The sequence below is a fragment of the Periplaneta americana genome, chromosome 10 (assembly GCF_040183065.1).
Source record: "Periplaneta americana isolate PAMFEO1 chromosome 10, P.americana_PAMFEO1_priV1, whole genome shotgun sequence".
NCBI classification, from domain to species: Eukaryota; Metazoa; Arthropoda; class Insecta; order Blattodea; family Blattidae; genus Periplaneta; species Periplaneta americana.
This window is the reverse complement of record NC_091126.1, coordinates 77509526-77524253: the sequence shown is the minus strand read 5'-3', so window position 1 is coordinate 77524253 and position 14728 is coordinate 77509526. Positions and strand designations below refer to the sequence as shown.

The window sequence follows — 14728 nt, the reverse complement described above, 5'->3', positions numbered from 1 at the left end:
AATTATTTCGCAACTCTGGCTAAACTAGGAGAATTTAAAAAAACTCTTGGGAGATCAATTTTCTTCCCGAAATAAGACTAAGATAAAAAAACAAATTAAAGAAAAATAAAAGAAATACACATGTGGATCTAATACATTGTCCACATGCCACCAGCGTCTATCACTGCCTGGCATTTTCGGGGCATTGAGTCCACCAGATCGCGGAAATAGTTCTGGTCCTTATCGAAATCTTCCCATGTAGACAGAAGTTGATCCCAGAACTGATCTGGATTTTGAGGTGGGATGTCTCGATATTTGTCAATCCTCCTCTTTTTCATGCTTTTCCGTCAACCGTCTTTGAGCGTTTATGGCAGTGTGCACGGGGTGATTATCCTCCTGGAAAATTAAATTTCCATCGGAAAGAAAACGATTATAAATTCCAAGAATCCAGCTCTTTCGCTTCTGTTTTAAAGCCATTGCAAACATATCTTATCGCTAGCTATAATATAATTCTAATAAATGAGAGTTAATATACCAATTAAGTTTTGTTATGTTTGAATGCACATTATGTATTAATTTACTAATATTTCTTAGGTAGGCTACCGGTATGTAGTTATAATAATCACTTTCATGTCTTAAAATAAAACTCAGTTGTATGTTACCTAGTTGACTAGTTTCAGCTTTGTCCCAGCCGTTTTTATGATATTCTAACCTATAATCAGTTTCTTCTAAAATTTTGAGTACCAGTACCACGATCTTCGTGACGCGGTATCTTTTGTGAATTTTTGTGTCATTCAAATTTTCAAAATGATCGGTTTTTAAATGGTTAACATTATCTCCATTTGACTCTTAATTTTCGAGCAGTTCCGGATATAACAATTCTGCGTCGAAACGTTCCGCCATTTTATATTGCAACTAATGAATAATTAAAAATTTAAAGACGGAAATTTCTATCACTAAATTTAATGACAGTTTCACTGGTTTGTTAGGCTAAAGATGTTTGGTGAGATATAAAAATGATTTAATGAACCAGTAAATACATTAATGAATCATTAAAACCTTAATGAAGCTTTGTGAAACCGGCCATAAGACTGGTAATATATAATTTAAAAGATATTTTGGAATATTAATATAGGGAAGATAATCTTTATAAGTCAACTGATTATCATACTGACGCTTATTTCGATGCTGAGCTATCATCCATTTAATATTGAGGAAATGTGCGATCTCAACGTGGCAAGAAATTGAAGTCAGATTTGAATATCCTACAAACAAAAATAGGCCACTTGTTCCAATTCACCAGCTACTATTAACTCTAGATTCCATGTTACTGTCTCTTCAACTATAGCCGATGTCAATAGTGCTTCAAAATACGCAGTGAGTAAATAATAAAATGTTTCAGCAGCAATTGCTTCTTTAGGACGAAATTACATATAATTTATACATGGACCTGAATTAGAGAATTTTATATGATACGGAATTCTCCTCGGGGTTTTGTGTACAGTTGACTACACACACATTCGTGTAATTATTGTCACCTGGTGGTCATAATGCTGAGATTTTTCTAAACAGAAATTCATATTTAGCATTATAAAATATAACCATACTTATAATAATTATTATTATTCAATAGTAGTCAATGCAACTTTCATTTATCAACTCTCTATACTGTATGAATCATGGCTACTGTAACAGGTTATGATTTTACACATGTTTCATGACTTACTCTACAGTACAGAATTTAAATAATAATATCAGCCAATAAGAAGTTGTCTTATATATGCAAAATCATTACCAACTGCTGTTGAGTAGTTACAATAGTATTAACGACAGTTAAAGTTAAGTGTTGGTTATTTTAAACAAAATTATGTTGGAAAAATGGAAAACATCTTAAAAAAACGTTAAAAATAAACCATCTGTTAATTTAACATTTGTTAAGCCAAATTAAACATTACTTGGAAAAACTGGCCATAAGTATGATAAGAACTTTCTTGTGTTAAATTTTAACGTACCTTGTTAACATGTTTCGACCTATTCATCTTCATCTTAAAATTTAACACAAGAAAGTTCTTATCATACATATTTCGAAGTAATACAGTGTTAAAAGTTGTGTAATCAAGATGCTTAAAAAGCTGTATTTTTGTTGAAAGAACACCTGCAAGCAGATTATATGTAAGTAAGGAAATTTTATTCTGCTTGTATAAAAGTATTAAAAAATAAAATGAGTTTATTAGTTTGACAGGTACAATTTATGCCACTTCTTATTTTACGGCACAAATTTTCCGATAAAATCATGGTACTTCTTGTCTAGAAAATCCAGCATGATTAATAGATCCCTATTTTTGGGCTCACTTAAGATTGGCCTTTTTGTAAGAGTTGTAACGAGTGCATATTTGCAATGACCTGTAAGATGTTGAACTCTTTCCATGGTTTGTCTTCCTTGAATGACTGCGTTGTTTTTATTAATGGCAAGTCGGCTCTTGAAATCCTTAACCAGAAGAGAGTGCTAATTTCGATAGGCACAGTATTAAGAAATCTGTCACATTCCTTGGCAAAGTCACAAAAATCATCAGTCATCATCATTACAACTGTATTGGCATTTACAAGTGGCCTGCACAAAGAAAATAACGAAATAAATGTAGTACCTATGTACGAAAACGAAGACTGACTATGAACTTCATATTGTTGAGATGATGATTAAACAAAAATGAATACTTACCATTCTGAATGGAATAGATTTCGGGGACATTTAGCACACCTGAATCACTCTTTCAGACGAGTAATACCAATAAAGCACTCTTTTTACTGTCACACAGAGGAACATGTCAGACACATCGGCGAATGGTGACTTACTATCTTCCCTAAGCCATATCCTGAGGAACTTGAAATACCTGCCATCTTACGTTGAGCATTGGAAGGAATTGAATACATCTACTAAGCTGCTATTGGCATGAGTGCTTACTATTTTTTCCATGACAAAACAAAAAATCAATTTATTCTGACTCACAACTTTCCCATGACAATGCATCAATTTTCTAACTTCAGTCACGATATGTGCCTTAGTTTGAAATGTAATGCTTTGGAACCATAATTCATTTATTCATTCATTTACTCATTTATAGTTTTCTGCCCAAGGGCAAGTCTTTCACTGCAAATCCAGCATTCTCCAATCTTCCTTCTTTTCCGTCTTCCTCTTAGTCTACGCATACAATCCATATATCTCAATGTTGTCTATCACCTGATATCTTCTTCTGTCTATAACTTTTTTCCCCGTTCACCATTCCTTCCAATATATACTTCAATAGGCAGTGACCCAGCCAATTTCTTTTTCTCTTTCTGATCAGTTCCAGCATTATTCTTTCTTCACCCCCTCTTTCTAGAATAGCTTCACTTCTTATTTTGTCTGTCCATTTCACATGCTTCAATCTTCTTCATATCCACATTTCAAATGCTTCCAGTTGTTTCTCTTCTCTTTATCATAATGTATATGTTTTTGCCTCATACAGTGCTGCACTCCACATAAAAAACTTCATTAGTCTCTTCCTTAGTTCTTTTTCCAAAGATCCGCAGAAGATACTCCTTTTTCTATTAATGAAATCATAAGAAGTTGTAATTTCTCTCTCATCATTATCTTTATTAATATTAAAATCTGAATAAAGGTACATTTCAGATGCGTCACAGACTAAAGGCTTATTGTTTGTTTAGTCAACTGTCCAAAGACAGGTCTGAACCTCACAAGTGATACAAACAAGTCACCACTTGTGAGGCAACTAGGCCAGGAGATAATGGGGTAGGGTGGCCAGTTCCTTTCCCCATCCATTTGTCAGTGGATTTTCATTGTTGGAAAATGTATCAAGAGTGATATTGGAGGAAAATGTAAATGTTCCAGTAGGTATTGATGTTTCTACTGTAGCTAATGTAAAATTTGCTCGAACCTGATGTTGTGCTCCCCCTCTTGATATGCGTGTTCGGCTACTGCTCACTTATATATGTGGCCTAGGTGGCAGTTTCTTCTATGTTCGAGGACACTGACATCTTAAGCAGCACGCCACACTTCTATGCCAGATTACATCGAGAGGTCATTAAAATCTACAAGCACAAGAACAACTTCAATCGGAAGGAAGAAGGTCCTAAAGTCAATTAAGCATGGTACCCAGCCCTGAGAAACACACAAATTAAACCATTCATCCAACAGCTGAATACGATGGTAGCCAACCACAACACTTCAACCATCGGTGTGGAGCATGGTAACAATGGCAAGCTACGATTCATCCTGACCTTAAATACCATAAGATAACCATCACAGTCCCAATCGTTCCCAGCATGCTAAGGAGATCTTTGCACTCCCGTGTGCCACACCACTGATGATATCTGCCGGAGTAGCAGACGAAACATATGGTAGCAACAGCTCCAGCAGACCATGGCCCTTTAGCCCAGATGACATCGATCCCCAGAGGTTAAGGGTGTTTGAGAATAAGGTTCTTAGGAAAATATTTGAGGCTAAGAGAGGTGAAGTTACAGGAGAATGGAGAAAGTTACACAATGCAGAACTGGATGCAGTGTATTCTTCATCTGACATAATTAGGAACATTAAATTCAGATCCTTGAGATGGGCAGGGCATGTAGCACGTATGGGCGAATCCAGAAATGCATATAGAGTGTTAGTTAGGAGACCAGAGGGGAAAAGACTTTTGGGAAGGCCGAGACATAGATGGGAGGATGTTAACTTGGATTTGAGAGAGGTGGGATATGATTGTGGTGACTGGATTAATCTTCAAATATAGGCTTTCATGGCCAGCATCAATGAGGTTAGAGTTTTCTGGGCTATTAGGCTGTGGTTTACTGGCGATGTAATGACCAGACTTTTTGTCTACAACTGCGGCAAACATCATCAGTGGTGAGGCACTCTGGAGCATAGTGTTCACTTCAGCATGCCAGGGACAACTGTCTGCGGCAGTTGTAGATGAAATGTCTGGTCATTACATTGCCAGTAAACCACGGCCTATTAGCCCGGAAAACTCTAACCTCATGGATTAATCTTGCTCAGAATAGGGACCAATGGTAGGCTTATTTGAGAGTGGTAATGAACCTCCAGGTTCCTTAAAAGTCATAAATAAGTAAGTAAGTGTTAATATAATATACAGTAGTCTGCCTCCATTTCTTAAATATACTTTTTTGTGCCATGTTTTGTGTACTTTAGTGTATAATTTCAGTGAAATAAATATGTTTGAAGCTTTGTTCATATGTGCCTAGAACGCCTAGTTTTACTAAAATTTATTAAAATTTTGAGCTTATTTCAGGCATCTTAAACTGCAATTTTTAGTGCCTAAAAATCCTATGTCATATTACGAGTTTCTCTTACACATAACAGTAAAATAACAAAAAAGGAGAGTACAATTAGAATCATCCTATCCCTGTGAGGTACCAAGGTCAATAGAGCTAGAATTTGTTCTGTGATGATTGTGTGATTAGAATGGATGTTTCTTGGTTTACTATAGAAGAGTAAATATTTTTTCTCACGTACTCGTTAACTTTGCCCAAAAAGTGCAAAGAAGTTTTGAAGAGATTGTTCAGTTATCAATTTTAGTCACCCTACAGTGCATACCTGTTTTGTAAATTAAGAAAGATTGGAAGTGTACAATACAAAAAATTTTGGAGGAAACAATATGTTTTGGCCTAGTAAACTCTAGAACATGTTACTTCATGTAGACATTTTTTTAATAAGGCTATTTATTTTAGTTTTGTTTGGAATATAATAACAATTAGTGAGAAGTATGAGTGCCTGTCCAAGATATGCTTTTATGACATTTTGTGGACTCATCATGGAAGTCGGTGGGCAACTGCGGGTGTAAATGTGCAACTTATCACTGAGGAAAATCGAATGAACACTCTTTCATAACCATTTAAACCTGAAGCACTTTGTATACATAGTAGCCCAAGATCTGTCACTTTTACATAGGAGCCGTTCAGAGCAGAAGTGGTGTAAGTCAGAAATGGGTAATGAGGGTTAAAGTAATATTCAATTTATTTAAACTATTATTAGTCAGTGGATAGCACGAAGGACATATTAATTGCTACTTTGCGCTGTATTTTACAGAATTTTTACTTTAAACCTCATTATCCAATTTTGACTTAAACCACTTCTGCTCTGAACAGCTCATATGTGTACACTATGTGCATGTGCCTGCATGTGTGTGTTCATACATAATTATACTCTTACATAACTGATAATTTATATTTAACTGTGAGGGAACTCTTAACAAACCCATATTGAAAATGAAATATTATTTAAACTGTTCTTATAGTTAGAATTTCACAGCAGATACAAAAGTACAAAAATTAGCTTTTCATACTAACTGTAAGTGTGCTAAATTAAAACTTAAATAAATCTTGTTATTCAAATGGCAGGTACACCCTTAGACACGGAAAATGGTTGCTCTCCTGTAGCATGAATTCGAGTTCACGTGAGATTCACACGGGGAAATATTTTGTATCAAGGTCTGAGCCTAAAATGAAGTCATAGTAGCGATTTTTATGTATGTCATGAAATTATATATTCCCTACGAAACCTTTATGGCTTGGCGATAGATTTCTTTCTTCTTGTTATAGAGATTGAGTTTCGAATCTCCCTATGTAAAACGTACATGTGTAAACACAACGCACATGATGATTCCTGAGCTATTCCAAGGTGGGACTTAGTCTGTGAACAGCTACCAATTTTCGTGTCAGAGTGTGTACAATGATAGAATCACATACCCATAAGCTGACCCCTTCCCTCCCAGTATCTTTGATGTTTCTTTGTCGTCTTCAGTGCTTAATTCTTCAGGTAGTGTTAGTCCATATTTTCTTCCTATTGGTGACATAGGATTCAAGGTCAGCTGGTAAATTATTTATTTATTTATATATTCTGGTGTAGTTAAGGCCATCAGGCCTTCTCTTCCACAACACCAGGAATACAAATACAATAATAGAAATAAACAGAAAAAAAAATACACTATATACAAAGTAAAGCTACACAAGAAATAAAGAGAGAGAGAGAGAGCAAAAAAAAACACTATAAACAAAGTAAAGCCACACAAAAATATACACAGGTTGCAGTCACACAAACTTTAAATGAGTGATTAAGTATCATAATTAATTCTGTCCTAACTAATTAACTAACATAAACAAGAAACTTGCAATTTTAATCTAGATTAAAAAAGAAAAAGAAAAAAACACAAATCAATACTTCTAGCAATACCTAAAAAACATTAACTAAGACAAAATTTTCCAATTTAATTTTGAATTGTGATAAAGTCCGGCAGTCCCTGGACTTTCTATGGTAAATATTATGTTGTCAAGGCTGCACTGTTTGAAAGTAAATCTATTTTGCACCTCCAAACTTGAATAAAAGATTATCGAAAAATTAGCCCCTCCCCTTTAAAGACAGTACGCACTCAGCTATGCTCAGCTACCAAAACTTGTTGAGTGGACGAGCTTATCACGAATGTCACATGACTGGATGGGCATTCACGATGATGAGAACTCAACTACTCTGTCCAAGTATGCATCGTTTATTAATACAGCATTCCGAGTAAGTTTTCATATTCTTACTGGCAGAGTAGCAATTTTTTTTTATTAATGCTGTGAAGATCTATGTGCGCAATTTGATGGTAGGTTTCAACATGATTTCATTAATGGCTTTCTTGTTAGCGACATTTGCAGGTAGTCTTCAAATAGATCACGTTTGATTTTATTTGTGCGAGCAAGAATGTGTATCATTTAAAGTTCCAGAATTATGCATGATTTTCATTATGTTGCAGAATCTTCTAGAGGAGGATATTCTTAAGAAGAATAGTGAAATTGCGAGGTGCAGTAATTCCGTGCGGGTTCTTACTGAAGAAGTCACAAGAGCTAATGAAGCAATCAGATCATTTCAGGATGAGATTGCAGCCCTGAAAATGAAGGTGTGTAAAAATGAGAGTGATTAATTTTCAATGTAATTGTACTTGTATGCTGTGTGTGTCTAATCTATCTACTAATCTGTCTGTCTGTCATTCTTCTGTCTATCTGATTATGCCTGTCCATTGCTTTCTGTTTGTGTCTGTATAAGTCAGCTTTTGTCAATTTTGTATTTCTGTGTAGAAAAATAACTCTTAATGGAGACTTACCCACGCAGTCTTTTTATTTTTAAATTTAAAAATTACAAGGAAAAAAATATTTGGTAAAGTGAAGTGAAATGGTATGTACTGTTGTGTTGTGTAGTTTAGAGCAGTGGTTTCCAACCTGTTTTGACTGGCGACACACTTTACCGAACGTCCATGATATCACGACACACTTATTTGTTTTTTTATTAGTAACAATACTAATATAATAACAACCAGTCACAATGACTTTGAAAACGGCAGTTCTAAATGTCTTGTTAGTTTATTAAATACCATCGACTGATTTGACAAATCATTTCCGCATATGACACTTGGGATTTTGTTTATATTCATCTCCACACCATGTAAAACCATATTGCAAGTATTCATCGCTATATTTACGAAACGCAGTACGTTTTTCTGAACCCTGAGGGAATTTTCGTTCACATATAAATTAACACTATTGTGATCTAACCCTGAACTCGATTTAGATTGCCTTTTCGAATTCAAAATTTGCCCATGATAAAATCTAAATAGTGCGACTATTTTATCAAATGTGCTTTATCACCTGCTCATACGTACTATACACTGAAACTAACCAGTAGTCTATGTTCTGACGATTCTGAACTCTGTTTATTACTAAGTGGGAAGAGTAAACGAATTACTAAGCATTGTTGCAGGTGTTCACATTCATTCGAATTATCGCCAGGCAGAAAAATTGAATTGAACGTTGTTGCAGGTCTTCACATTTCATTGGTAAACTCTGTCTCAAAATAAAATGTACCATATCAAAGACTTCGTTGTAGGTAAAAAATGCTTTGTGAAGAGACTTTCTGGATGGCATAAAATTTATTTTTCAATTCCAAAATTTCGCGACACATTCCATGGGACTGCGTGACACACCAGTTGGGAACCCCTGGTTTAGAGTATTGCGTGAGTAGATTTTCTTACAATGAAGTAGAAACTTGACAGTCGGCTGATGTGCTCACTTGCAGCTTTTATGGCAGGGCTGCTCACAGTGCAAGGCACCATGCACTGCAAAGCTGCTTGTGCTGGAATATGCACCCTCAACAGTGCTTACTACCACACTATCTCCATCTCTGTCTCTCTCTCACTTTACACTCTGCACTGCCTCTGTAGTGGCACATGATACTCACGGGATTGTAGGTGCATTTTGTGTACAGAGCATTTTGAATAGAAAAACTGTATAAGGTTGCACGTTTTAACTCATTCACGCCTTTATCATCTTGAAATAATACCAGTAATATTAGGGACAATTGTTCGACTTAAAATATATTTTAGGTTTGTGTCTGGCAGACTCGATCGCATTTTTCGTATTTTAAACATGGTGAAAAAACCTTTCACCTACATAAATGGACCCAAATATGGACAACACTTTGACTGCTTCTTGATGGAGTCGAGGGAAGTCTAATTTGTAGAAAGTACGATAAAATACAGGCAAACTTGGCACTTTGTAAAATATGTCCCATTGCCAAGTATTGAACTGTAACTCCAGGAGTTCTAATAAATTGAAAATGTTCTGGAGCATTTACCTGTTTAGGGAAAATTACCTCACAAAGACATAGAACCCGGGGCGCAATCCAGCGATGTCCTAAACGAGGAGTTTCAGGATTAGAAATATAGGCTTACAGACGTGAATTATGTTTTTGTCGATAATAGAGTAATAATAATAATAATAATACTATAAAAATAAACAATTGTAATGAATGTGAAATTTACCTGAAAGGGTTTACAGAACTCTTCACGAATGACATGTATTGCTGCCATAGACCCTTGAAAACATGCATCACCTTGTACAGATTCTGGCCAACAAAAGCAAATTGTCTTTAAAGTATATTTAATATTTGCTCCTATATATTGTGAAACCAGAAATAAAATACACGATTTGAAAAAAAAAAGCCATTAACAGTGAGTGTTATAGAATCGAGAAGAAAGATAAGAATTCTCTTTTATGTGAAGCAACTATTTTCTTTCCCAGTGCCTAGACATTGGGATGTAATAAATGTGAATAAATTACGTTTACTACATAAATCCAAGATGTGTGCAGTATTTTCTTTTGAAAGCTGGCTTTCCCAAAGAAGCAGCTTCGTTTTGGAGGGGTTGATTTCATCTGTCATGTCTGTTATTAGATGGTTTATATCCTACATGCTCACATTTAGCATATTGAGGTGACCAGTTATACCAACTCAAAGTTCTGCAACCCAATTAGGATCCTGGAAAACTGCTTGTGGGCATCTTTTCATTCTCACAAATTCTGAAATAGAATGTTTCAGTTCAAAAATCGTTTCAAAACAAGATAACACACATTCTACCTGCTACAGGTACAACATTACCTTCACTTGTGCTTTGATGGAGGTTCCATGAGTGCACTGTACAGTTGACAGTGACACAGCAGATGGCACAGTGCATTGTGCACTGCTTGAGCAGCTCTGATCTATGGAAATAAATGTGATTGATTAATTTCTTTAAACAACGCTCTTGTTTTGAATGTTTTTGTTGTTTATTCAACTTTCCGAACACAGATTGGAACCTCATAAGTGACACCAATAAGGCAACACTTACGAGGTAACTAAGCCAGGAGATGATGTGGTAGGGTGGCCAGTTCCTTTCCCCCTGTTTATTAATATTTTACGAGTAGTTAAATTATTTTGCTCCTCTTTGATAGTTATCAGAATATTAATGTAAAATAATATTGATTATAAATAATTAAAGCGTCATGTACTTGCCCAAATTAACCAAGGAGATTCTGAAACTGTCCAAATATTTGTGGCAGCATTTTAGGAAATGATGCATCACTCACTCCAATTCCCGTTGAAAGAGGAGGTGATATCCCAGATGCTATTTTTCAGTTCTTTTAGGATATGTGGGTTATGTTTGTATTAACAGTTGCTTCTTTTCTTGGTAAGGAGTGATCGGCCATTCCTTTTTTTATCTATGTTAATCCATTTTTAAAGTTATTTATTCTCATTGTTTGTTTTGTGTACTGGTTATCCAATTCAGATCTTATTTAATTTAGGCTATGTAGTTCTGTTTTCTCGGGTTGTTTAAAGAATGTAGTTCCTCTTTTGCTTGTTGGTCAGACATTTCGTTTCCATGTAGTCCCAAATATAAGGGGATTTCTTTGTAGAATGATGAGTTCCTGTTGCCTCTCTAGGGTTCCAACTTGGTTTCGTCACGCTACTATTTCTTTGTTCCTATGGGGCTTGTTGAATGCTGTTGCCTGTAATGCTGTCTTTGGGTTTATCAAAATGATTTGTTTGTTGAAGTTGTAGTTCCTGTGTATTAAATTTATTAAAGCTACTTGTGTTACTTTACTTCCCATCAAAATCTCTACTAATTTTGCCTATCATGTAGTGTACAATTCTTTACTACAGATCCCTGCACCACTATTCTTTTGAGGGCTGATTCTAGATCCAACTTTGTGTCTGTATTCTTCACTATTCAAGTTCTAGACACCTTTCATTTATGGTTGAAATGCGATTTGTTTAATTTGGTTGCTGTTCATGCCACGTGTCTTGTTTATTTTAATGTTAAATTCTAGATGTAAGTAGCTGACGCACCTTTTTTAAACCCCATTAATAACAACATATTGCCTTGTGAACTCAACTAATGCCTTTCTGCGCATGTGCAAAACCGCGTCCCTGAGACTTAGAAAATTCCAGCTGGCCATTTTTTGGGACCATTGTACTTTTATACTTATGTTTCTTTTTCTGCACTCAGCATTCGTCATTGTATGAAAGGAAGAGTGTACACACAAAAACTTTCTACTCTTGCTAGCTCAAGTATTTTAAGAAAACATCGAGCACTTTTCTGAACAGGTGTCGACTACTACGTTCACGTTTGGAAGCTTATTATTAACCTTTCTTTCAGTGTTACAAATTAGTTTTAAGAATTAGCTTAGTCAATTATTATATTCTTTATAAATTAGCTTTTAATCTCAATATGTTTTAGTTTAAGTTGTCTCTCCAATATTTTGGACTCTTTTATTATGTAAAATAGTGTGGCAGTTACCTTCTCTGAAGTAATGAATTGTACAGAGGGACATAAGAATATATTGTTTTTAAGACTATGCAAAAATGGAAATAATCAGTTTCTTATTGCTTACACTATTTTGATCTACACAGATTAAACTCCGGACAAAAATAATACTGGAACAAGAATCTATATTGGCTCAGCGAGACCATGACAAAGCAGTTCTAGAGAAGGAGACAGAAGAACTAAAGAAGAAAGTCGATGATTTGAAAGCAACTGAAAAAGAATTGTCGGAGTTACTTCAAACCACAAAAGAAAAACTAAATCGAAAAGAGGAAGCTCTAACCAGCAACAACCACTGTAAGTGTACCATACATTGTGTTCAAAATAATTACTCATTAGATAATATATTTAATTCCTAAGTCGAAAGTTAGAAACAATTTTCATTTTTTTTTTTTTACTTTATATTGTATTTCTAACCATGTACATTTACATAATTACAGTTCAAAATCTGTTAATATTACTTGGGTTACAATACATGGAATAATGAGTCCATTCTTGGTTTACAATGGTCATAGATAAAATCGGTCCTTCCTAGATTCCGCTTTTCTGGCAGTGGTGTATACCACTTCTGGGGATGGAGCAAACTGGAGGACTGAAATCATCACCTGCAAATTTAGAGCAGTTAGTAGCATTTGTGGCCATCAGAGTGTGGCTCCTTACTGTGAAAGTTCAGGTGCAATTCACAGAGTGAAAAACACAACTAGAGGTGCTGAATCATGCCAGTCAGTTTCATTTGAGTTTGGTAGTGAGTTGACGTGTTACTCAGTTCTGTGTTTCAATTGTTATCACTGTGAGTTTGGTTTAGAATTTGTTAGTGAGTTGATGTGTTACTTGGTTTTGTTAGAATTGTTACCATTGTGTGTAAGTTAATTATTCATTGTTGTACCATGACATAAGTATAGTCTAGAACAACCATGTCAGACTTCAGTGCACGTTTGGAAGTTGCGAGCACTGTAATGTTACCGTGAGTAACTGGCCTGACATAGGAGTGAAGAATTTTCTAAAACATATTGTTTTTGAAAATGTACTAAAGAATTAATGAAAATACGTAAGCAAGTCAATGATACGACAATGAAGTCCCTATTTGATATACCGTAAGATGGAAATATTGTTTAGGAGCCATACATTCCATTTTGTCCAATATTGAGCCATAATGAAAACTTTATAAAACAACAAAGAATTATAATATTATTATTGGACCTGATGCTAACTCTTATCTTAAAGCGTGTGACCAATTTCTCCTGTATATGTATTTTGTTTGAAACTAAAATGTTACCTTGAAGCATTCTGACCTGCTATCACTGCACTTTCAGAAAAAGTCTTCCAACTATTTCACATTTATCTTAGTAATAAATCACCCATACCTACCTTTCATTTCTTCAGAAATAGTGAAAGCTTGAGTGAATTTTGGGAAGAAAGAAAAAAAATAAGTTAACTGAAAATAAGCATGTAATGTGGAAGTGAAGAAAGAAATTGCCTGAAAAGCTTGGTGATGGTAATATGGGTCAGTTACAGATATCTAGAGGTAAAATGTGTATTTTCTTGTTTTCATACTCTTATAATTGATATAACACATAGATTTAAAGAAAATGAAGATATAACACACAGATTTAAAGAAAATGTCACTGCGATCAATTTTAAGTATAGGTGTGGTCAAGGATGAAGATGTAAATTTAGTATGTGCCACCTATGAAATGTCAGAGAAAGAACTGATTTCGGAACTAAACACGTTCTCAGGTTTGTGTATAAATACGAGGCTGAGTCAGAAAGTAGCCTTAATATATACTTTTTTATTAAGACACTATGTACAATAGAATTGAAAACACTTTATCACTTTTCAAAGTAGTCCCCCACATTCAATGTATATGTGCCAGCGTTTCACTAATGCCTGTATTCCATGAGAAAAAAATTCTTCTGACTGACTGCGTAACCACTTCTGCACCACCTTTTTCACCTCATCATCATTGCGGAACTTCTTGCCACCTAGTGCCTCCTTGAGGGGTCCAGACACATGGCAATCACTTGGTGCTAGTTCTGGTGAATAAGCAGGATGTGTTACACATTCAAAACAGAGATCCATAATTTTTTGTACAGTTGCATGAGCTGTGTGTGACCTCGCGTTATCATGCTGCAAAAGTACGCCAGAAGTAAGCAAGTACCACTGGAAAAACCCAGAATGTGAATGAATGTTTGCATAGTCTTGTATGAAAAATGCTTCCAAAGGAGGTGTTTGGATCATTGGAAAAGTTTAACATAGCAGCTACTTCAGCAGTTGTGTATTCAATATGAGGTCTGAAGTAATTGTAAAAGTTAAGGAAGGTGTGACTGGGCTGGACATAAGTGACAGTGCTAAAGAATTAAGCCAGGCAAGGGATAAGCATCGAATTCAACACAGCGAGTTCTCCAACAAAACAGCACATAGGTCAGCATGTAAGAGACTCAGACTGACCAAAGTATATGCAGAAGAACAAAGAAGAAGGGAAAAGGTCCAACATATTGAGCTGGTCTGTTTTAAGGCACAGAATTTTCTGTATATGCATGTTATACTTTGACATTCGTTTTCTCAATTT

General features: G+C 35.2%; 1 protein-coding gene across 8 annotated transcripts in view; it reads left to right on the top strand.

Moving 5' to 3' along the window:
- LOC138707807 (spindle assembly abnormal protein 6 homolog) overlaps positions 1-14728 on the top strand; it is a 104202-nt gene that overhangs the window by 47531 nt on the left and 41943 nt on the right. For all 8 annotated transcript variants that reach the window (XR_011334380.1, XM_069837744.1, XM_069837741.1 and 5 more), the window contains exons 9-10: positions 7782-7925; positions 12248-12455. Coding sequence is in view for 7 of the 8 variants with exons in the window: in XM_069837744.1 (XP_069693845.1) it covers positions 7782-7925; positions 12248-12455 (352 nt within the window). In the remaining variant the exon portion in view is untranslated. The remainder of the gene's footprint in view (positions 1-7781; positions 7926-12247; positions 12456-14728) is intronic.